Source organism: Mastigoproctus giganteus, chromosome 8 (assembly GCF_048544385.1).
Source record: "Mastigoproctus giganteus isolate SK-2022 chromosome 8, ASM4854438v1, whole genome shotgun sequence".
Taxonomy (NCBI): domain Eukaryota; kingdom Metazoa; phylum Arthropoda; class Arachnida; order Uropygi; family Thelyphonidae; genus Mastigoproctus; species Mastigoproctus giganteus.
The window spans coordinates 91891962-91917550 of NC_143582.1; the positions used below are offsets into that span (position 1 = coordinate 91891962).

Sequence of the window (25589 nt, forward strand, 5' to 3'; positions counted from 1 at the left end):
GAGAGTAATTGAATGAACAATGTTTAGTTCATATTCAAAAATTCATATTACTGTCACATTTATAAAACAAAACAGACATATATTGCAATGTATAAGACAGAACAGAGCCTTCAAAAGTATTTTTTAAAAATAAATATGTAAACACTTACCAGCTTCCATATACATGTCACTTACAATGAAGCTATCAATGGTAGAGATGGAATTTTTTGCAAAACTGTTCTTACTCATACAGATTGCATAATTTTTCACTTCTATCAAGAGAATTAATTCTACATTTCTCCAGTGATCTGACATTTTCAATTTCTCATAAAGGTGACTCAACCACTGACAAACCTGATTTCAAGGTACCTCCACTGATTCTATCCATAAGTTAATGTCGATAAAGTTTCCATGTTATTCAATTACCTTTTACTTTTCACCCATTTCTTTTGCTGTTCTCTCATTAATGCTTCCAAAGATTTCTTCAGCAAAACACATAAATGGTAATGTTAAAGTAATACGCCATAGAAGACGATCAGTTTTTTCTTTACTCTAGTTATAGAAAATTAAATTACAGAGAAAGAGAGAGAGAGAATGGGCTGAGAAAATAACACTACTCTGCATTATGTTTTTCTGTCTGGAGATAATCTTGTTCATTCCCAGTGATAGAGCTTGGACTTATGCTCTTTAGAAATTATTATATTTATCCACAAGTAAGCCTGAAAAACTAATACAATTTTTAATCGAATGACATCAACACGGAGGTGAATCCATTTTTATTAAAAAACTGGAAGGCACTGTTATAATCAGTTTCAGAGACATTGGATCTGTTTTAAGGTATCCTCAATTAGCTACCAGCCTTGGGTTGAACAATTAACAAATCAATCTAAACAGGTAATCAGGTCTTCAAATAGGCCTCTGGGGTTGGGTATATTCATACTATGATTTTTTAGTGTTTCTCACCAACCATTGAAGTAAAAACAAAAGACAAAAAACCAAATTCTTAAAATTTTAATATTTACAATAAATTTATTTACAAACAAAACAAAATACCATATTACTGATGATAGCAATTTTAAAATAAGACAACTGTGATATACAGTAACTATACAAGGTGATAATACAAATACCAAATTTAAAATAGAATAAAATATACTAGGTTAAAAGCACTAAAATACTAACTGAAGCTTTCAAAGGCTTCTGCCTTCTTTCTCAACAGTGTTGAGAACGAAGGCAGAAGCCTTTGACAGTTTTACCTTACAGCACAAACTCTTTGTGCATCACTCCATTCTGATCAAAAAAACAACAGATGAACAATTTTATTTGATGTTCACATTGTACACTGCAAATTCGCAGTGTACCATGCTTCTCACTGAAGGAAATCTGGCTCAGTTTGAACAAGATCAAGAAATTCAAGGCCTATGTTCATCAGTGATTTAACAGATCATTTCGCATGCCCAAACGACCTGTTAAAATGTCAGGAATGGCTCAATGAATCATGTTCAGCTCATCTGCCACCAATCCTTCCCATTTCCCCATCCATTAAATCGAAATGTTTGTCTAGTTCTGGCTTGAACTTATTTAAACTGTCAACTTTTACAACTACTGATGAAAGTTTGTTCCAGCAACAAACCACCCGCTGGCTAAAGGCAAATTTCCGCACATCAATTCTACAACTGTCTTTCCTCAATTTGAATTTATGTTCCCTCGGGTGACTAATCTAGGCAAGAAGTATCCCATCAGCATTGAGCTTGCTCAAACCATTTAAAGCCTTATACGCCTCAATCAGATCACCTCACAAGTGTCTTCTCTCCAGGTGCTGCAATTTGCAGAACTTGTCTTTCTTTGTAAGAGCAACCCTTTGTTCCATTCACCAATCTGGCTGCTCTTCACTGTACTCGTTCAAGCAGCTCTACGTCCTTCGTAAAATGGGGTCTCCAGACCTGTATACAGTACTCAAAGTGTGGCCTGACCATTGCCTTATACAAGGGGATAATCACCTCCTTATCCCTGCTAGAAAAATTCCTGTATTTCATTGACAAGACACCATGAACTATTCTTGCAGACTGTCTGCACTGCTCAGAAAACTTCATATCTGACTGCACAATTACTCCCAGGTCTTTTTCATTCTCTTCCACCCTGAGTGTAGTATCACACAGTTGATACATTTGTCAATGTAAAGTACTGCATATGGGTTGCAGAAAAATCCAGAGCCATTACCCTCTCCACATTCTCCTCTGTCGTTGCCGAGATAAGTCTTCCTGTGCATGGTTCATTTTCAATGGCTTGAAGTTCATCCAAAAAGGCCTTATGCCACACTTGATCACCATAAGCTACTTTTAACTTTCCATACATTTCTGTTATGCTTTCATTAAGCTTGATGGAAAATTTGATGGTGTAATGTTGCCTGACATTCTTCCATTTTTCATGATGCAGTTGATATACACATGGTCATATATTTCACAGATTGAACACACTGAATACGAGGCGAGACTACTCTCATCATGAAGGGGGGGGGGAGTTTCAACTTACATGCTGACATGTGGTGTGTGTGATCAGCTCTACCACACTGCATTTCATAAAATCAGTTTCATTAATTTTAGTGTGTGTGTGTGTATGGGTAAAATGATAAATTATATTAATTCAATATTAATTTTCAGATGCTACTTTCGGATATAATTTAAAATAAAATGGCCTTATTAACAAAGCAGTAAAATATAATATGGTAACACTGTTATTGGGACAACAGAAATGGGTATGCACGAGCCATTCATTTCATTTGACTGTTTCTGAACTCAACACCCCTGATAGCGAAGAAATGTCCATGCAAATGAATGGATCAGGTGTGTGTGTGTGTGTGTGTGTGTGTGTGTGTGTGTGTGCGCGCGCACACGCGCACCCACGCAAGCACGTACATGCATTGTGTAAAATGATAAATTCAATCAATATTAATTTTTAGATGTTAATTTCGGATATAATTTTTTAAAAAAATTGGCCATATTAACAAATTAACTTATTAGCATTAATTTTAGTTTTAACATTAACATTTAAACATTAGATTAAACATAGGCAACTATGTTGCTACTGAATACACCTTCAGGCATGCATATTGTTAGTCAGCAACATATTCAAATCTGAACTAGACAAACTTTTGGAGTGAATGGATGAGTGAAATGAGAAGGGTTTTGTTTGTTTTTTTTTTTTTGGCTAATGCTATATAATTAAAAAGGTTAACAGTGGCCACAGGCAGAGGCAAAAGTGATTCTTGCACTCTTCAATTAGAATCAGTAGCAGCCTGGAAAGCAAGGTAATGAAGATTTCCAGGACTGTTGGGAGTCATAGTGGAACAAGTAAATACATGGGCTGTGTTAGGGTAACCAAGAGTAGGAACAGATGCATGCATACTTGCATGTACACCAGTGCTAGGGGTATAGTTAATAAATTTGATGAGTTTGAAGTGCTAGTCAAAACATCAAAGGCAGATATTGTTGGGATGTCAGAGATGTGGTGTTGCACAGATATAAGCAGTGCAGAATTGAAATTTGGGAGTACAATGTGTACAGGAAGGATAGACAGGACAGGAAAGGAGGAGTGGTTATGCTGTTAGTTAAGAAACACACAAAATCTAAGGAAGGGCATCCAATTATGTTGGTGGACAATGCAGTGTTGAGTCTGTTTGGTGTGAAATAAGCACTGGGAAAGGAAAAATGAGAGTAGGTGTGTGTTATAGGCCTAAGGAATCTGATGAGTATAATAAGCAATTGTACAGAGAAATAGAGTGGTCCAGTAAATCAGAATGTCTTATAATGGGGGATTTTAACTTTCCAGATATTGACTGGAACTTGTGGGTTGGTCACTAGCACACTAGCAAGACTTTTGTGGATTTATTGGATGAAGGTTTTCTACAGCAATATGTTCGAGAGGCAACCAGAGGGAGTAATACTCGTGATCTGTTTATCAGCAGTAATTATTCATGCATTAAGAATTTGCAGATAAAAGAACCACTGGGTGACAGTGATCACAATGTACTGATGTGGGAATTATTTAAAGATGTAACTGCCATCAAGGCTAAAGGGAAGGGCTTTTGCTTTCGTAAAGGTGACTACAAAGGTCTCAGACAGTTTGAAAATTATGTACAGTGAGATCAACTGATAATATTACCAACATTGAATTCTAAATGGGAAGCCTTCAGAGACTTAATTTTGGAGGCTACTAAGCTTTTCATGCCAACTAAGAAATACTGTTCAAAGTATTGAACAGTATTTCTTAGTTGACATGAAATACTGTTCAAGTTAGTTGACAGAAATACTGTTCAAGGTATTGAACAGTATTACTTATTTGACATCCATTTAGAGGCCTAAATGGATGTCAGATGAATCAATGAGGATCGTGACAGAGAAGAAAAATGTATGGGATGCATATAAAATATCAGTGACACAGAAGCCTATGGCAGGTTTCTTTTTTTTTTTTTTTTGTTAGTTGTTGGCACATTGGCTTCTGTGCCCATAATGCATCTCCCAAAGTTTTTGCATTTTACTCTGATCCAAACCCGAGACGGGATTCAAACCCACGACCTTTGGGTTGCAAGGCAGGCACTTTCCCCACCTGGTTAGCCCAGTCTATGGCAGGTATAAACTAGTCTGTAATTAAGACACAAAGGAGGTTAGGGAGGCGAGGACAGATTACGAGAAATCTTTGGCAAAGGATGCAAAGAAAAACAGCAAAGAGTTCTTTACTTATGTAAACTCTAGAAGGAAAGGGATGAATCAGATTGGACCACTTAACATAGATGGGGTGACTCTTGATGATCATGCTCAGGTAGCTGATAAACTGAATGAGTATTTTGCATCTACATTCACACATGAGGAGTTATTCAATGAGGAGAGTGCCAGACGTTTATCAAACGCTCACAGGGAGCTAAGTGATTTTGTTATAACTGAGAGCAAAGTGGAGAAGAAACATCCTTATGTTTAACTTGTTGAAGTTAAACATAAGGAAGGCACCTAGGGTGGACAGGATCTATCTAGTTATATTAAAGGAGGCAGCAAACCCTTAGCCATAATTATAAGAGCTTCCTTGGACTCAGGGGAGGTCCCCATGGACTGCAGGTATGCAAATATATCACCAATTCACAAAGGTGGTTCAAAAGGCGACATAAGTAACTACAGACATGTTAGTTTAACTTGTGTTCTGGGGTAAATAATGGAATCACTGGTTAAAGAAGCATTGCAGGATCATCTAGACAAGACTGCAGTAATAGTTAAGACACAGCATGGGTTTGTTAAAGGGAGGTCTTGTCTGACCAATTTGATTGGATACTATCATGTGGTCACAAAGGAACTGAATGCCAAAAATAATTTTGATATCATATACTAGGATTTCAGGAAAGCTTTTGATACTTTTGCACATGAAAACTCTTTTAAACTGTTGCACATGAAAGACTGCGTACAAATTGGAGAGATATGGCATTAAGAGTAAGTTGCTACAATGGATAAAGGGATGGTTGAGTGGGAGATGACAGAGAGTGGTAATCAATGGACACTGCTCTTCGGGGACAAATGTTATTAGTGGAGTTCCCCAGGGTCCGGTGTTGGGCTCATTGTTGTTTTGTATATTTATCAATGATATTGATGAAGATATATCGGGTTTAATGTCCAAGTTTGCAGATGATACAAAGGTTAGCAGGGTTGCAAACGACAGTAAAGACAGTATGCTACTCCAACTGGATCTAGATAAGTTGGGCAAATGGGCTGAGAAGTGGCAACTGAAGTTTAACATTGACAAATGCAAAGTACTGCATATGGGTAGCAATAACCCAAGAGAAACGTACAACTCTGTGGTACTACACTCAGGGAAGTGGAAAGTGAAAAAGTCCTGGGGGTAATTGTGCAGTCAAATATGAAGTTCGCTGAGCAGTGCAGACAGGCTTCTAGGGCAGGTCATGGAGTCTTGTCAATGATATATAGGAATTTTGCTAGCAGGGCCAGGGAGGTGATTATCCCGTTATACAAGGCAATGGTCAGGCCACACCTAGAGTACTGTGTACAGGTCTGGAGGCCTCATTTTAGGAAGGATGTAGAGTTGCTAGAATGAGTACAAAGAAGGGCAACAAGATTGGTGAGGGAAACAAAGAGGTGCTCTTACCAAGAAAGGCTAAAGTTCTGCAAATTGCAGCACCAGGAGAGAAGACACCTGCGAGGTGATCTGATTGATGTGTATAAGGCCTTGAATAGGTTGAGCAAGCTGAATGCTGATGGGTTTCTTCCTCTTGCTCAGACTAAGAACTTGAGGGGGCACAGTTTCAAATTGAGGAAAGATAGTTGTAGAATAGATGTTCGGAAATATGCCTTTAGCCAGTGGGTAGTTGATTGGTGGAACAAGCTTCCATCTTATGCTGTGGAAGCTAATAGCCTAAATAAATTTAAGGCTGAGCTGGATAGGCATTTGGAACGAATGGAGGGGTGAAATGGGAGGGGTTTTTTGGCTGATGCTGCATAAGCTTGCTTGCTTTCTTTCATCACATGCCTCCACTAATGCTAAAAAAAAAAAAAACTAATGCATGCTTAATTTGCTCATAACACAACTGAACAATTCAATTGATCTTGGATAATTCCCATACTATGTATTGATTTTAAAAATCATACTTAATACCAAATTTCATGTCAATGTAACGACTAATTATATACAACATCAATACCATTAATGCCACATATTAATACATCACGGTAAGTAAATAATTTTCTAAAGTACGGAATTATCAAAATTAATAACACACGAGACAGATTTTTCTGTTTATATATGGTTTTTGTTATTGGATATATCTACTGGCATACCTTGTGACTTTCTGCAAAGATAGAGCTTGGCAGTTTGTTTGTTATTTGGTTTTTAGGAGCATTAGCAACTAAGGCCATATTGCTCCGGGATATGCGGTGGTCATTCCCTGACCTTTCCGCATCCTCCGTATTTGGTGATGACGGGCTCGAACCCCGGTCTAATCAAGAAGCGTGTGCTATGCACTGCTGCTCCTTCCCACCTGGCTACAGAGGCGCCTAAAGAGCTTGGCAGTAGTACTTGTATATATTCATATTGTGTACATCTGTTGTGGTCACAGGCAATGGTACAGCAGTTTAGCTAACAGGATGGGAAATTAGGTAAGGAATCAGAATAGAAATAGACACTCCTGCCCTCATATAAATTAATAGCCTAGAGTGTAGAAAAAAAAAGTAGTTGGAGGAATTTGAACAAAATATGAATGAAGGATAAAAAGTTATTGCTCAGGTATCTGGGAGTGCAATTTTCCACCCATGCTGGTAACAGCCCTAGCCATTATACACATGGATCAGTGAACAGTTGCACGTATACAAATACAGTAAAATCTTGTTAATACAAACTCATTTTATACAAAGTAATTATTTATATGAAGCACACACCATTCCCCTGCAAAACGATAGGCTTTTCTATGTAAATACAGATGAACCTCAATGTAACAAAATCGATCATTAGCTTGAAAAATTTGTTAAACAGATATTTTGTTATAGGGAAAGATGACCTTTTCAGCAGTGAAAAATACTGTAAACATTCAGAAATATAATAAAAGATGGAAAATATAACAAAGATGGGAAATAAATCAGAAATAAGTGGGATTGAATAAATTTTCTGACATTTTAAACAATTAATTTATTAACAGATACATATTAAGAAATGATTACGTACATGATAACGCACAATATAATAACGAACACATGATAACGCACAATTTTTAAAATTATCTCGTAAATTATTTGGTTATATTTTTTGAACACTGGATTTCACTGTACATCGTTCATAAAAATGTTAAACACTCAAATATATTTTCTGGCACATTTTCTTCACATTGAAAGCCTTGATGCAAAGTTTCAAATGTTGCCAACATTGATGTTTGGTAGGTTTAATATTGCCCTCATTTTCATCCAAGTCATTACTGATATTGTCACTAGTTCTTTGAATAATCTCCAAAATGCTGTAGTCTTCAAAAAGGCCTCTAAGGTTGGGAGAGTACATATCCAGAATTTAAAACAAATACACCAACCGTTTGATTATAATGGTTTAATGCTGGAAACTATAAAATGTACCAAACGATACTACACTGTAAAATAATATATGCAAAAGACTGATTTACAAAATAAATATACAATGAAACTTTAATATACAATAAAATATAAATAAATAAAATATTTAAAATACAATAAAGATAAAACATTGACTGAAGCTTTCGGAGGCTTCCGCCTCCTTTCTCAACAACAAATCAGTCTTTTGCATATATTATTTTACAGTGTAGTATCGTTTGGTACATTTTATAGTTTCCAGCATTAAACCATTATAATCAAATGGTTGGTGCATTTGTTTTAATTTCTGGATATGCTGGAGTCACTCGGATATTCAACTCCTAAAAATTCATCAAGAACAATTTTTCCACTGTATTTTTTGTACATCTTACTTGTACTCCATGTCAGATGTTTTTCCTAAAACATCTTACTTGGAGTTCTTCCCAAGAGTGCTCAATATCTTCTAGTAGTTCATACCTCTCATCGTTGTTAACTAGCATTTTAGCAAAACCTGCTTTTGCGAAACAATTCTTAATCAGCGTTTCCGTCACATCATGACTCACGACTCCGCACTTTCGCCAACTCTGATATGCACATCCGCAAAACTATAACAGAATCTATAGGTTGGTTAGTTTCTATTCTCAGTATAATTTTTTTCAGTATGCGTCTTTAGTAGTGCATTCTGAAATTCTTGATAATGCCTTGGTCCATTGGTTGTAGTTTAGACGAGGTATTCGGAGGAAAGAAAACAAGCTTCACACCTGTAAGTTTCGAAATTACCAAGTGAAGTTAGGCAGGACAGTTGTCGATAATCAACGCGATTTTTCCATTTTCTTTTGTCATCTTTCTATCAAAATTTAAAATCCGCTGTCCAAAAATTTCACTTGTCATCTAAGCTTTTTTTTTTTGTTGTAGTGCTATCTAACGACCTTATCTATTGAAACATCGGGGTTGTTTATTTTTGCCTATTACCAAAAGCTTCAGTTTTTCATTACCAGCCACATTTGCACCGACCAACACTGTAATTCTTTCCTTACAATTTTACCACTTAAATATTTATCACTTTTAAAAGTCAGTGTCTTGTTCAGCAAACATTTAAAAAATACACCTGTTTCATACACCTGTTGAACATGTCTTTGGGCTCGCAGTCCTCCATAATTTTTTACGCTGTTTCTCTCCAAGGGGTAGTCTTCTTTGATTACAATTCCACTTTCACCAGAAATGACTTTTTCGAGTAAGCCATGATGCTTTTTAAATGTGTCCAGCCAACCAGAACTGGCTTGGAATGTTTTATGCTCCAGAAAAGATGCATACTCCACAGCCCTTTCTTTTATTAGTGGCCCTGATATCAGCATGATTTGGTCTCGAATCAACTTCACCCACTTAAAAACGGCTTCATCTACATATAATAATCATACAGGCATAATTTCACACACTTCCAACTGGGACCCTTTTCCTCAAACAGTTTGAAAATCGAAACACGGTTTTTCAGAATGGTTGATATACTACTGGCAGAGATACCAAATTTTAAAGCAATTTTTTTTTTAACACCCCAATCTACATGAATATGCCTTAATCTTTGCCAATGGTTATGGATACACAGATAGCAGTTGACCAGCATGACTTCTCGGGAGAGTAGAGGTGTTTTACGGGCAACAGTAAATTGTGGAATGTTTTAGCTCTTGTGAATTCATGCTCTTAAGAATTAATCCCTTTAGCTTTTAAGAGCTAAAGGGATTAAATCTTAATCCTTTTAGCTATTAACTCATGCTTTCTACAACATCAGCTCTATTGCCTAAGCATCAACATCAGCTCTAAAGGCCAGAGGTGCGAATAATGCATACCCAGGTTTCTTGAAATTAGTTCGTTATATGGAAATTTTCTTCATTATACGGAAACTATTTTCAACAAAGGGGAAATCAAAAAAATTCGCTATATGGAAGTTCATTAACAAGAGGTCTGCCTGTATATTCATTTATTACAAAATTTGGTTAATATGTATTACAAAGTTTGTTTTCACCCTGTGATAAATAAATATTGTTATTTTGTATGTTTAATACAAATACTGTCTTAGCACAGTTGTCTGATTATTGCCCCTGATCACCAGGTTCCCTGCTTCCCGAAGGATGGCACTGACTTGTTAGAATTCACTTTTGTGTAAAGAAAACCAGTTTATGGTAGCTACAACATAAGTGCACTCTGAAAACCATCACTGTGAAGGATGATCTGTTAAATTAACAAAAGAATAAAAACAGTTTGTCTAAGTTGTTTACATACACTCCTTCGTTCTCCACGGGATTAAAGTCAGTTCCAATTGTTACGCCAGTTCAAAGAGTCTTTTGCTACAGTATACAATAATCTATTTTTTGTGCCATTTTATCTGAGTTGATGTCTTTTTTTTGGAACTTTTAAAGTTTGTTTATATTAAATCTCATCTAGTAGTGTTATTTGTGGCAACAAAACGTATGTAATTAAGCCTGGAAATTAAAACTTAAAATTATACAAGAAGCTAACATAATAGAATGAAGCAAAATGAACATTACAAAGGAACATAACATCTCTTTACATACTTTACAATACTGAAAAAAACTTGAAGTGTGTGACACTGGAGCAGTGAAAAAAAACAGGAAACAAATTAATGGTGCAAAATACGAGAAGCTTGAAACAAAACTTTTTGATAATACCAACAAAGGCATGCATCTAATTTGCCAATATCAGGTCCGATTTTGCAAGAAAAGGCAAATTATCTAGCTGAGCAACATGGAATTAGCGACTTCAAATCCAGCAGGGACTGACTCCAAAGATTTAAAGACAGGAATAACTTGGTTTCGAGAAATGTTTGCAGCGAGTCTGGATTAGCCGACAAATAATAGGCTACAGACTGGTTGTGTGTGTGTGGTCCATTCTTGAAAAATATGAGGCAAAGGATATTTTTAATCTTGATGAGACAGGTTTAGACAGAGGAGAGTCTCTGTGGAATATTAAGTAAACAAAGACACACAGTTCTGTTATGCTGCAATTCAGATGGCAGTACAAAACTATGTCCATTTGTGATTGGTAAGTCTTCCAAACCAAGATGTTTTAAAGAAATTAACCAACTTCTATGATTATGAAGCCAACAAGAGAGCTTATGGTCAAAATTTTTCGGTCTTGGTTATCAAAAGTGTAGTGACAAAACAACGTTTTACCAAACATCTGTGGGAAGTAATCAATTGATAATTATACTGTTTATTTAATGCTTGTTGTCTCCTCTTTCAGCAAATGAACTTCACTCTGTTGTATGTATGAACAGTAAGTGGTTAATTTTAGAATACCTACATTTTGAAAAAAAAATATGCGTATAATCATGTCATTTGGACATTTTTATGAACCTCATCTTATTTAGCCAAACAGATATTCACTTTTGAGACACCCTGTATAGAATATATGTACAAATTATACATTAATAAATGAATACCATATACTGTACTGTATTTACTCAAGTCAGATAAAACAGTATTATTAAAACTACCCACAAATTAACTTCACCCAAAATAGGGTACATATTGTTTGAAAAACACTGATATACAGAAATTTTGCCAGTAGGGATAAGAAGTTCATTATCCTATTCTGTAAGGCACTGGTGAGGGCCACATCTGCAGTACAGGTCTGGAAGCCTCATTTGTGGAAGAATGCGATCTGTTGGAGCAAGTGCAAGGAACAAGATTAGTAAGGGGAACAAAAGGCTGTCTTACCAGGAAAGGCAAGAGTTCTGCAAATTTCAGAATATATGGAGACTAGACACCTGTGAGGAGATGTGATTGAGGTGTTTAAGGCTCTGAATAGATTGAGTAAGCTCAATACCATTAGAATCCTTCCTCTTGCTAAGACTACACACATGAAGGAGCATAAATTCAAACTTAGGAAGGATGGTTACAGGACAGATGTGCATAAACTAACCCTTCAGCCAGAAGATAGTTGGTTGATAGAACAAACTCCCATCTGGTGTTGTAGAGATGGGTAGTTTCAATAAATTAAAGGATAATACAAACTATCAGAGAGGATGGGCAAGTAGTAGTAGAGGCATGTGATGCAAGATTATGTAGCATCAGCCAAAAAAAAAAAAAAAAAAAAAAAAAACCATTTCATCACACATCCACTTCAGGTGGTAGATAACTTTCATCAACCGGTGAAATACCACCACTTTGCTTATTGGAGGCTTGAAGTGGTGAAACCCATGTTTAGTCTCTAGAGCAAAGTTTCCGGCATCTCCCTCTCCCCATACTTCTCCTTCAACCCATGCACGGTACTAAGTACTATAGGTTTTGATACCTTTCGTGTTTGGGGTTTTCATAAAAAAAAAAAAAAAAAAATCCCTCTGAAACGTTTGTCCAGTTCCTCCTTGAATTTATTTAAGCTATCAACTTCCACAACGACAGATGGAAGTTTGTTCCAACAATCAACAATCCACTGGCTAAAGGTAAATTTCCACACATTATTCTACAAACGTCTTTCCTCAATTTGAATTTATGCCCCCTCAGGTTCATAATCTGAGCAAGAAGAAGAAGAATCCCATCAGAATTGAGCCTGCTCAACCCATTCAAGGCCTTATGTACCTCAATCAGATCACCTCGCAGGTGCCTAGTCTCCAGATGCTGCAATTTGCAGAACTTAAGCCTTTCTTGGTAAGAGGACCCTTCATTCCCCTGACCAATCTTGTGGCCCTTCTCTGTAGTTTTAATTCTATTCTGATTAAAACTAATTAAGAAATTTCGTTAAAATTAATAAATAGATACGGAAACATTAAGATCTGAGTCCAGGAAAAAGAAGTGCACACATTATTCCTGGTTGTCTTGTATAAAATATTAAAGTGAAGGTTAAATGCTTTAATATTTTATACAAGACAACCAGGAATAAGATGTACACTTCTTCTTCTCCGCAGGCTACTTTAAATCACACATCTTTTAATGTTTCCGTCTCTCTTTATTAATTTTATCCAAATTGCTTAATTAGTTTTAATCCTATTCCACTTCAACATCATATAACAAAGCAGATCAACTGAGGTGAGTAGCAAAAATTAAGCCTTTATGCTATTTCTCTGATTAGTCAAATTCTTATACAGTCTTTTAAGAGATTCTATCAATCACCTAAATCAATGTTAAACTTCAATTGCCCAACTTTTCTAGATAATGTTGCAGTAGCATACAGCTATTTTTATATCAGATTATACCTTAGTATAATCTGATATAAATATACAAAACAACAATGGGCTCAGCACCGAACCCTGGGAGACTCCACTAATAACAATAGTCCATGAAGAGCAGTGTCCATTTATTATCATTATCTGTTATCCCCCACTCAACCATCCCTTTATCCATTGTAGCAACTTGACCTTAATTCCATACCACTCCAATTTTACGGCAGTCTTCCATGTGCAAGAGTATCAAAAGCTTTCCTGAAATCCAAGTATATGACATCAAAATTATTTTTTGCATCCAGTACCTTTGTGGCCACATTGCAGTATCCAATCAAATTGGTTAGACAAGACTTCCCTTTAACAAACCCATGCTGTGTCTGAACTATTATTGCAGTCTTGTCTAGATGATCCTGCAATGCTTCTTTAACCAGTAACTCCATTATTTTTTCCGGAACAGAAGTTAAACTAACAGTTCTGTGACTACTCATTTCACCTTTTAATCCCAATTTGTGAACTGGGGATACATTTGTACATGAACAGTACATGGGGACTTCCCCTGAGTACAAAGATGCTCTCATAATTATAGTATCAAATCAAATTAGTCAGACAGGACTTCCCCTTACCAAACCCATGCTGTGTCCGAGCTATAATTGAAGTCTTGTCTGGATGATCCTGCAATGCTTCTTTAACCAGTGTCTCCATTAATTTCCCAAGAACAGAAGTTAAACTAACAGCACGGTAATTACCTGTCTCCCTTTGATCCTCCTTTGTGGATTGGAGTCATATTTGCACATCTCCAGTCCCTTGAGTCCAGGTAAGTTCTCATAATTACGGCCAAGGATTTGCTTACTTCCATTGCCGCCTCCTTTAATATAACTGGATAGAATCCATCGACCCCACGTGCCTTTCTTGTGTTTATCTTTAACAATTTCTCCTCCACTTTACTCTCAGTTATTACAAGATTTTCTAGCTTACTGCCAGAGTTGAATACACCTTTAGCATTCCCCTCCCTGAATAACTCCTCGTGTGTGAATCTCGATGCAAAATATTCATTTAGTCTGTTAGCTACCTGAGCAGGATCATCAATAGTTGAACCATCGATATCAAGTGGACCAATCTGGTTCCTCCTCTTCCTTCCAGAGTTTACATAAATAAAGAAACCTTTGCATCCTTTGCTAAAGATTTCTCGTAATCTGCCTTCGCCTGTCTAACCTCCTTTATAACTTGGTTACAGACCAGCTTATATCTATCAAAGGCTTCTGTGTCACGTGTTAATTTATAGGTATCCCTCTCTGTCATGTGTCTAATTAGTTCATCTGACATCCATTTAGGCCTAAATCTTGAACAATATTTCTTTGTTGGTATGAAAAGCCTAGTAGCTTCCAAGATTATTCTTTGAATGCTTCCCATTTTGAATTTGCTGTTGGTAACATTATCAGTTGGTTCCACCGTATAGAATTTATATACTGTCTTAGACCACCATATTAACTTTTAAGAAAGCAAAAACCTTTCCCTTTACCATTAGCGGATTAAGTTCGGCATAGGTGTATACTTGCGTGTACACCTATGCTAGGAGTTTGGTCAATAAATTTGATGAATTTGAGGTATTGCTCAAAGCATCAAAATCGGATATTATTGGGATATCAGAGACGTGGTGTCACACAGATATAAGGAATGCAGAACTGCAATTTGGGGAGTACAGCATCTACAGAAAGGATAGACAGGATAGGAAGGGAGGAGGGGTTATGCTATTAGTTAAACACATAAAATCCAAGGAAGTGAAGCCAGTCAACATCGCTGGACAGTGCAGTGTCGAGTCAGTTTGGTGTGACATAAGCATTGGTAGATCAAAATTGAGAGTAGGAGTGTGCTACAGGCCTAATAACTCTGATGAGTATAATAAGAAACTGTACAGGAAAATAGAGTGGGCCAGTAAATCAGAGTCTTTATAATGGGGAATTTTAATTTCCCAGATATTGACTGGAATTTGTGGGTTGGTCACTCACACACTAGCAAGGCTTTTGTGGATTTATTGGATGATTGTTTTCTACATCAGCATGTGCGAGAGGCAACTAGAGGGAGTAATATTCTTGATTTGATTATCAGTAGTGATTCTTCATGCATTAAGAATCTGCAGATAAAGGAACCACTAGGTGGCAGTGATCACAGTGTGCTCAGTTGGGATTTACTCAAAGAGGTAACTTCCATCAGGGGTAAAGGGAAGGGTTATTGCTTTCATAAAGGCGACTACGATAGTCTGAGACAGTATTTAAATTCTATACAGTGGGACCAACTGATGATGTTACCAACAGCAAATTCAAAATGGGAAGCATTCAAAGAACTTATCTTGGACGCTACTAGGATTTAAATACCAACTAAGATATATTGTTCAAAGTTTAGGCCTAAATGGATGTCAGATGAACTAATGAGACACACGGCAGAGATGCATATAAATTAATACGTGACACAGAAGCCTATGATAGATATAAGCTGGTCTGTAACCAAGTCACAAAGGAGGTTAGGCAGGTAAAGGCATATTATGAGAAATCTTTGGCAAAGGATGCAAAGAAAAACAGCAAAGAGTTCTTTACTAATGAAAACCCAAAAGGAAAGGGATGAATCAGATTGATCCACTTCATATCGATGGTTCAACTGTTGATGATCCTGCTCAGGTAGCTAACAAACTGAATATTTTGCATCGACATTCACACATGAGCAGTTATTCAGCGAGGGGAATGCCAGAGGTGTATTCAACTCTGGCAGTAGGCTAGATAATCTTGTAATAACTGAGAGTAAAGTGGAGGGAAAATTGTTGAAGATAAACACAAGAAAGGCACCTGGGGTGGATGGGATCTATCCAGTTATATTAAAGGAGGCAGTCAAAGAAGTAAGCAAACCCTTAGCCATAATTATGAGAGATTCCTTGGACTCGGGGGAGGTACCCATAGACTGGAGATGTGCAAATGTGATCCCAATTCACAAAGGAGGATCAAAGGCTGACACAATTAATTATAGACCTGTGAATTTATCTTCTGTTCCAGGAAAATTAATGGAGGCACTGATTAAAGAAGCACTGTACGATCATCTAGACAAGACTTCAGTTATAGCTCGGACACACCATGGTTTTGTTAAGGGAAAGTCTTGCCTGACCAATTTGATTGGATACTATGATGCAGTCACAAAAGAACTGGATGCAGGGAATAACTTTGATATTATATATTTTGATCTTAAAAAGGGTTTTGAAACTGTTGCACAGGGAAGACTGCTGCACAAATTGGAGCCATGTGGCATTGGAGGCAAATTGCTGCTATGGACAAAGGGATGGTTTAGGGGGCGAAGACAGAGAGTGGTAATCAATGGACACTGCTCATCGTGGACTAATGTTATTAGTGGAGTCCCTCAGGGTTCAGTGTTGGGTCCATTATTGTTTTCTGTATTTATAAATGATATTGATGATGGTATATCAAGCTTAATGTCCAAGTTTGCAGATGATACAAAGGCTGACAGGGTTGTTAAGGACACTACTGACACTATGCTGCTGCAAGAGGATCTGGAAAGGTTGAGCTGATGGGCTGCGAGGTGGCAAATGAAGTTTAACATTGACAAATGTAAAGTAGTACATATGGGAAACAGCAACCCCAAAGCAACGTATCAACTCTGAGGTACTACACCGACAGTGGTAGAGAATGAAAAGTACCTGGGAGTAATTGTGCAGGCAGATATGAAGTTCTCTCAGCAGTGCCGACGGGCTGCAAGAGTAGCTCATGGTGTCTTGTCAATGATATACAGGAATTTTTCTAGCAGGGATAAGGAGATGATTATTCCCTTGTATAAGGCAATGGTCAGGCCACACATTGAGTACTGTATACAGGTGTGGAGGCCTCATTTCAAGAAGGATGTAGATCTGATGGAATGAGTACAGAGAAGGGCAGCAAGATTAGTGAATGGAACAAGGGGTTGCTCTTACGAAGAGAGGCTTAAGTTTTGCAAATTACAGTATCTGGAAAATAGGCACTGGCAAAGTGATCTGATTGAGGTGTATAAAGCCTTGAATGGTTTGATAATGCTCTATGGCGATGGAATTCTTCCTCTTGCTCTGAATAATCACCTGAGAGGGCATAAATTCAAATTGAGGAAAGACAGATGTAGGATAGAGGTGCGGAAATTTGGCTTTAGCCAGCGGGTGGTTGGTTGGTGGAACAGACTTCCATCCCTTGTTGTGGAAGTTGATAGCCTAAATAAATTTAAGGCTCAGCTGGATAGGTATTTCGAACGAACGGAGGGGGTGAAGTGGAAGTTTTTTTTTTTTGGCTGATGCTGCATAAGCTTGCTTTCTTGCATCATATGCCTCTACTAATGCTAATAACATCAGTAAACACTCTTGCACCCCTTCTATTTAAATGTATCACATCCCTGCAGAAGCAATCTCCTCTGTCTGTTTGTTTGTTGTTTGTTATTTGGTTTTTAGGAGCATTAGCAACTAAGGCCATATTGCTCCAGGATATGCGGTGGTCATTCCCTGACCTTTCCGCATCCTCCGTATTTGGTGGTGACGGCTCGAACCCAGGTCTAATCAAGAAGCATGTGCTATGCACTGCTGCTCCTTCCCACCTGGCTACGGAGTCGCCTCTCCCCTGTCAACAAGCACAGATCACACTGATAAAAATTCCATCCCATGAGCCTTGCACAATCTCTCTCTCTCTCCAGGCCTGAACTGATTGACAAAGCTCTTATCATGTAATTCTTCCTTTTGTTTCTGGACAGAATTGCGACACTTTCAAATTTAACCCTAACTCACAACTTTTCTGACATTGACCTGTACTTTTAAGTAAATCTGCAGATCTCCTACTCTTAATGTCATTTGTCCCAATGTGTACAACAATATCACCCTTTGTGCCCTTAAAATATATCTGCTCTACGTCATGAATCTTTGCCCCTGGCAGACATACCCTGGTCCTATTCCACCTATCCTTTTTACAGAATATATTACCTGTCTCCCTGACAATGGTGTCACCGACAATAACTAGCTCTTGTAGGACCAGTGCATTCTGCCTTGGAGATTGTCACTGTGTTACCTGATGCATAAGAGTGAGCTCTAACAATGAGTTGGGCAGGTGAGAGCTTCATGACATGGGAAGTGTTGGGTTTTATGTTTTTTTTTGGCTGATGCTGTATAAGCTTGCTTTCTGGCATCATTCTCCACTACTACTACTAGTATTATCTGTTACATTCTTATCCATCATTATACATTACAATTTATTTTTAATGTAACTCTTAGTTTTCCAAAAAAAGCAGCAATCAACACAGTTGAGAAATTCAGTAGTAATCGTCACTTATTATTATAAAATTTAACTTAGATGCCAAATAAACTTTAACTACTTGTAATCCATAAGAAATAATAGCAAATAAAGGGAAATGGAAGGGTATGATCCTACTCCCAAACTCAGAAGAACAATGTGAAAAGAAAAATACTTCAGGTCACACCCTATACAAGTCAGGGATGGCTATACATCAATAGCAACTTCCAATGTAGTATCAAAAAGCTGTATCAACACTGATAATACTGATTAACTGTTGTTGGTGTAACTCAAGGTATAACTCAAGGTAGTGGTCAAAACTAACATGGGGAGTGCACATAAGTATCATCTCTGATTTATTTGCAAACTTTGTGAGGATTAAGTATTCCTTACACTAGTGACAGCTGATCTTATTCTGCAGGGAAACTCTTATTACACTGGAATTGTATCATGTGCCACTTAATATCAAATCCAGAAGCAAATGAAATCAATCTCTTCCCCTCCTGGTTACTAAATTGTTCCTGAAACAAACAAAATGACAGAGCATTAAAACACCATATTCAGAAATGGCTGAGAAAATCATAAGTTAAAGGTCTGTTATTATGCTTGATCTCCTCCAAGCAGATAACATATTTGCATCTTGGAAACATGTTACCTGCTCAAATTTGCCTTAATAAATGGGTACTCAAGTTGACTCTGCAACATCAATAGGAATGCAATATAACTTAGCCTACTTGAGCTGCCTTTGTAGGAAACAGGTTTGTCTTCTGTAAGATTTCTACTTTTGAAATTCAATAAGTCACTGAAAAGTAAGTGATGTGGAGTCGGGCACTTTTTTTTTTTTTTTAAATATTCATTCCAAATAATGCCTTCACAGAGTATATTAGTTGGTTTTAAAAAGAAACTTATCCATATAGGATGGAATAAAAACCAAGAGTAAATATTCTTCAGTTTATTCTTTAACAGATTTCCTGCAAAAAATAAAAATAACTGCTTCCTCTTAAAAGAAATTTAAAATTTTTAATAATGAATTTATGTTCAAGCTTTAAACATAACCCTCTGAATATTCTGCTATGTTACACTTGTTTTCCTTTTCTTTCTATTATTAGTAGTATTGAAGGTAATTGAAAAATTAAATTATGAAGTAGTACTGTGACAGGGTGTTGATTCAGCAACTGCATAAAATCAGAGGGGCAAACATCTCTGCAGAACTTTTCAATACATGCAGAAGTAAAATGGATAAAATAGATAATGAATCATGTATCACTTCACACTTTTGTTTCTAATGAAAGAAAACAACAAATTATACCTAGAGTCGATTTTAGTAGCCCTAATATATTCAAGTAATAATCATGTGAAGGTACTTTTGTGTGTGTATTTTAAATGTGTGCCAAAATTTAGTAATTTTTTTTATTCCAAGAATCAGATAAAAGTGTCATCCAAATATTGTACAATTTAATATTCACTCACAGTAAATAAAACACGCAAACATCAATAAATATGAAATACTACTGTCATATCACCAGCCTGTAAAAACCTGGCCAATTCAACTATTATTTCTATAAAGACCACGAATCCCTTAAGCTGCAAACTGTGTCACAAAGCTAAAATAACACTCTGACCTAGTTGTTCTCTAAAGGAATAACACACAGCTATTCAACAAAAATATGCATTAAAATACTTTAAAAAATGAAAAAATAATAACAATGACAGAATTATTAGTCTTGACTACAACCTGGAATAACATCAAGAGTGGGATGCTGTAAAAAAGAGCAACGATAGATACATACAACACATTCTTTCACAGGTCTCTTATTTGTCAACCTAAAGTAATCGACGAATAAACATTTTTTAGCTACTGATTATACGTTACAAGTAAACAAAGAAAATCTATAAACTAAGTAAACTTCTGGATAAAAAATTTTCTCTAATCATAGGTGTGGTCCTACCTCCAACTTTTTGGCTTCCTCCCAGAAACATAACAGTAAGGAGGTGCGGATAGGTTGTTTCTAGAGCTAGACACAGTGTTTGAAAAACTTGTGGTCCTTTAGTAGGAAGAATATCTAGAAGTCTTTCTATCTTAGCACCTTGATTATTCTGCTTTTCGAGTTCGTTCACGTCATCAGAATTTAGTAATCCATTAGTCTGAAAAAATGGAACAAGTCTATCGGGATCTACACACTGCACAAATCTTCCTCTGTGAATCTGTAAAATCTCCCTATGTTTTTCATCCATTTTCATAAATCAATTTTAAAATATAATAAATGTCTGTACAAAAAGAAGATTATTTCAGATGGCAAAGTCTCACCTAAACCACCACTGACGGCCGCCATCTTTGAATCTAGTGAAAGGCAGCGACCAGGGGTAAAGTGAGTTCAACGACGCGGCGACGTAAAATCTCAACAGCCTTCATCCATTGGCTGCAACACGCTGAAATCAGAACAATCGTATTTGTTGTTACCTATGCGACTAATGTAATTTGCAGAGTACTATAGAAAGAAGACAAGCAGAATGATAATAAAAATCGGACAATGATTAACGCATGAAATTACATACTGGATATATGCACATATGATTGTGTTTGTATCCGTTTGTATTTATATATAAATGGACTAATGATAAACACACGCAGAATGATAATAAAAATCGGACAATAATTAACGCATGAAATTACATACTGGATATACGCACATATGATTGTGTTTGTATCCGTTTGTATTTATAAATATATAAATGGACTAGTGATAAACACACGTTTACCAAATTTAGGTTTTTAAACTTAGTGTTTAAGCGCTTGCTCTGAATTCAGGGCTATTTGAATTTCTCTCGGAGAGCACATTTTCCGAAAAAGAAACCTTCTATTAATTAATATCATCTAAAAAAACACGATTCATACGTCAATGGGTGTCATATTTTTATTGGTATCCATAATTTCATTAAAAAAAAACATAATTTCTTGAAAGTGAATTATAATTAAATTAAGTATAATCTAATAAATGCCATTCATACGTGAATACAGTCTCTGTTTTTTTCTGCTGGTAGTTTGAAGTCGTTACGTTATAATTTCGAAAAACGAAAAAGTTATAATTTCGAAACACGAAAAAGTTATAATTTCGAAAAACGAAAAAGTTATAATTTCGAAAAACGAAAAAGTTATAATTTCGCTGAGAACAAATTTTAAATATTACGCCCTGTCCTGTCCTCTCAGCACCTGATTCCTAATATATATATATATATAATATTGATAAAATAATCAGGTTACTGAATGGCAACGTAAAGCAAAGCATTAAAACAAAATTATTAAACCGTATCATGGATCCTGGGTACTACTAGTTACGATAGAGAAACCCCGCCAACCTTAATGAAATGCTGTATAGACAAATGTTTATATACTGTGTATAGGGGAGGGATGCTGACCTATCCATTGTAATTACCATGGAAAAATTGAGAAGGCCTGTAAGGTGAAGGAGATAAACTGAAATAAATTGATTAACATAAAAAAAATAATAATAATTATTATTTTTTTTTTTATTTTAATCAATTTAAAAAAAAATAATAATTATTATTATTTTTTTTATTTTAATCAATTTATTTCAGGTTATCTCCTTCACCTTACAGGCCTTCTCAATTTTTCCATGGTAATTACAAATGATAGGTCAGCATCACTTCCCTATACACTGAATATAAACATTTGTCTATATATATATATATTTTTTAATAATGACATAGGAAAATTATAAAAATAAATAAAATAAAATAAATAAGAAAATAAATAAAGCTATCATTAGAGCTAGCAAAATACACAATCCTCCACATGATGCCCAATTCATAACCAATATAAAGTATAAAATTAAAAAACGCCAGTAGTATGGCAAAACTGTTGAGCGAAAATTTAAACATAATAGTTAAATTAACATAAAAGTTAAATCAAAGGGCTACAATTTTAATGATCAGATACAATTTTAGTCTTGTTACCTTTGCTTTCCCCTTCCCGTTGATTTAACCTTTATGTTAATTTAACTATTATGTTTAAATTTTCGCTCAACCGTTTTGCCATACTACTGGCATATTTTAATTTTATACTTAATATCGGTTATATATATATATATATACTGTATATGATTTTTTTTTCAATGTTACAATTTATTTTTTCTATTGTTACTATTTCCAGTTTCGTCAGCTTTTCTCCATATTTCCCCAATTTACTTATCTATATATTAACCCCAGGGGCTCACATCTGGTGAGTATGGGCTTGGCACACTCAGGGTTATGAGCTGGGTATCATTATTCTTCTCTTTCTTGGTGACTCTCTCAGGGTAATTCAGAATTTTTTTTTTTTTTTTTTTTGGCTGGTGCAGCAAAAGCCTCGGGCTTCCTTGTACCATATGGCTAATAATAATAATAATAATATATACGGGGCCGCGTCAAGCTATATAGGCGCCCTGATGTAAACTTCTTATTGCCGTCCCTACCCCCCAAGATCAATTTTCTTATATAATTTTTTTTTTGGAGAGAATTTAAAAAAATATATACTTCCAAAAATAATATATAATTTTATTTTTTAAACACAAAATAACATATATTACGATACATGAAATAAATATGTTAAAAATAAAATTAAAAAAACCAAAATACATTTATTTTACTTTGGCTGCAGAGAGTAAAATAAAACTATATATATAACAAAACATTATATAAATTTAACTTGTCTTGCTTTGGCAAAATCAGTCATAATATTTTTTATATATAAAGAATCATAAATATCACCTTCTATAGGTATTATTCATATAGATGTATTCAAAACTAGAGAGTTGTTTCCTTGCGTCAGACATCTCAGAAATATTGAAAAAAAAATTTTTAATTTAAAATTCATTATTATTTAATAGAAAATACGACAAAACACATTCTTCGTTACATTGAACTTTTCGTCTCCTTAGTCTCTGCCGTCTCTTTTAGAGTTACAGAACATTGGTCTTTATCGCCTCTAAGTCTCTGCCGCCCTAGTGCGGTACAACACTTGCACCATCGGATTGGCGCCGCACTACATATATATATATATATATATATTGATCATTCAAAATGTTTACGTAAAGCACACTTTCTAGGGTTCACAGTTTTCGTAATATCAAGGTGACTTAAGAGAAGTGACATAAATTCATAAAGTGTGATGTAAAAATAAAACATAATACAACATAAAGACTGCTTGGTCACGCGCACTACTTAAAACACTAGAAACAGTCGGCGCTACCCAGAGAGGGGCTGAAATCAAAAAGTCTCACGCGAACACCAAAGGTATTTCTTTTATATATGCCCAGGGGCGAACATCTAGTGAGTATGGGCTTGGCACACCCGGGGTCCTGAGCTGGATATCATCATTCTCCTCTTTTTTGTTGATTCCCTTCTACTTCTCTCTCTCTCTCTCTCTCTCTCTCTCTCTCTCTCTCTCTCTCTCTCTCTCTCTCTCTCTCTCTCTCTCTCTCTCAAGGTAACTCGTAAAATTCATTTTTTTTTTTTTAGCTGGTGCAGGCTTCCTTGCACTATATGGCTAATAATAATAATAACATGTTGCATATTCCACATGCATGTGGCATATGCAACAAGTAACGACCATCCCGATAATCGTGTCAACCACAGGTATGGTGCCAAAGACCATACATAACAGCCTAGCAGCAATAGGTCTCCCAGCGAACACCTACAAGGAACTCCAGAAAGTCTCAATCCTGAACACCTATAGGATAGTCAGAGAGTTCCTCGACCAACAGTAACACCAGACATAACAACAACCACCCTGTGTACTTGGTAGCAATACCCGTCATGAGGTGGAACCCCCAATCAGGGAGAAATAATATAAGAGCATTAATAATAATAATAATTTTTTTTTTAATCTGTAAGTACGTGTACCAAAGGTAGGATGCCAGTGCCAACTGCAGGTTTCACTTGCACATACATTACTTATTAACGTAGTGTCGTACTGCTTCATGTCCAATAATTAAACAAGCAGAAACCTTTTATAATTATCGATGCAATAGAGCTTCAAATGTTTTATACTGTATTCTCCTCATTCAGTAAATAAAATGTTTATGTGTAAATATGTTTAAAAAGAACAATATTCAAAGGACATAAGGCATTGAATGGTTTGAACAAGCTCAATGCTGATGGGATTCTACCTCTTCCTCAGATTGCGCACCTGAGGGGACATAAATTCATATTGAGGAGACATAAATTCGAGACTTGAGATCTCCATAACGTTTTTTTACACTGTGTCGATTCTACAACTGTGTGGTCGAGACCAGCTATTCTTGTGTAGTCGAAACCTGCTAATTTTCGTAAAATCGGACCGATTTTATGAAAATTAGTGTAAATCGTCAACTGTGTTTAAATTAATAATAAAAATCTACAATTTCTTAATTGTGTTCTTATGTGTGCGTACCTCAATCGTAGATGAAATAAGTCGCGTTCTATCTTTTGCTACATTTGCGGAGAAGAGGTATTAAAATCGCAGCAGAAGCCACTGTCACAACTTGTGAGAAAAGCCTGTGAACTCTATTTTGGATGTAAGGTACTCTATTTTGGAGTCTATACATTATCTCCTGGAAAATCGGGATTTTTTCGTCCATAAAAACAGAAAATTGACCACAGAACACACGCAATTTACATACAGATAGTATATACGAACCATTATGACCTTAGTCGCTGATGCTAAAATCCCATTACAACAACAACAACCCAGAGAGGAGTTCTAACAGGTATCCTTTTTTGCAGCCACCCTGGATCTGTTCTTGCTCAGAACTGTAATTTTATAGCATATGCTGACGATATGAAGGTATTATAAATCTTTATCTGTGTGAGGTTTTATTCACTCCGGAAAGCCAAACGGCAGACGAAATATCGAAGTGCATTCTAGATCAGTTAGACATAATCCTCTATGGAAATACTCAAAAACTGGTTTCTCAGACATTTGATGGCGCAAGTGTGATGAAAGGCTAGAAAGGGGAGGTTCAGGCTAAAATAAAAGAAGTGTACAAAAATGCACATTTTATTCACTGCTATGCA

The 25589-nt window shown here is 36.1% G+C and overlaps 1 protein-coding gene across 2 annotated transcripts in view; it reads right to left on the bottom strand.

Annotated features, from left to right (window-relative positions):
• The window catches only part of LOC150081717 (MAGUK scaffold protein DLG5-like), a 450728-nt gene extending 429880 nt beyond the window's left edge, over positions 1-20848 (bottom strand). For both annotated transcript variants that reach the window (XM_090378823.1, XM_090378822.1), the window contains exon 1: positions 20486-20848. In XM_090378823.1, the coding sequence (XP_090234949.1) occupies positions 20486-20777 (292 nt within the window). In that variant the 5' untranslated portion in view covers positions 20778-20848. The remainder of the gene's footprint in view (positions 1-20485) is intronic.
• Positions 20849-25589: the final 4741 nt, after the last annotated feature.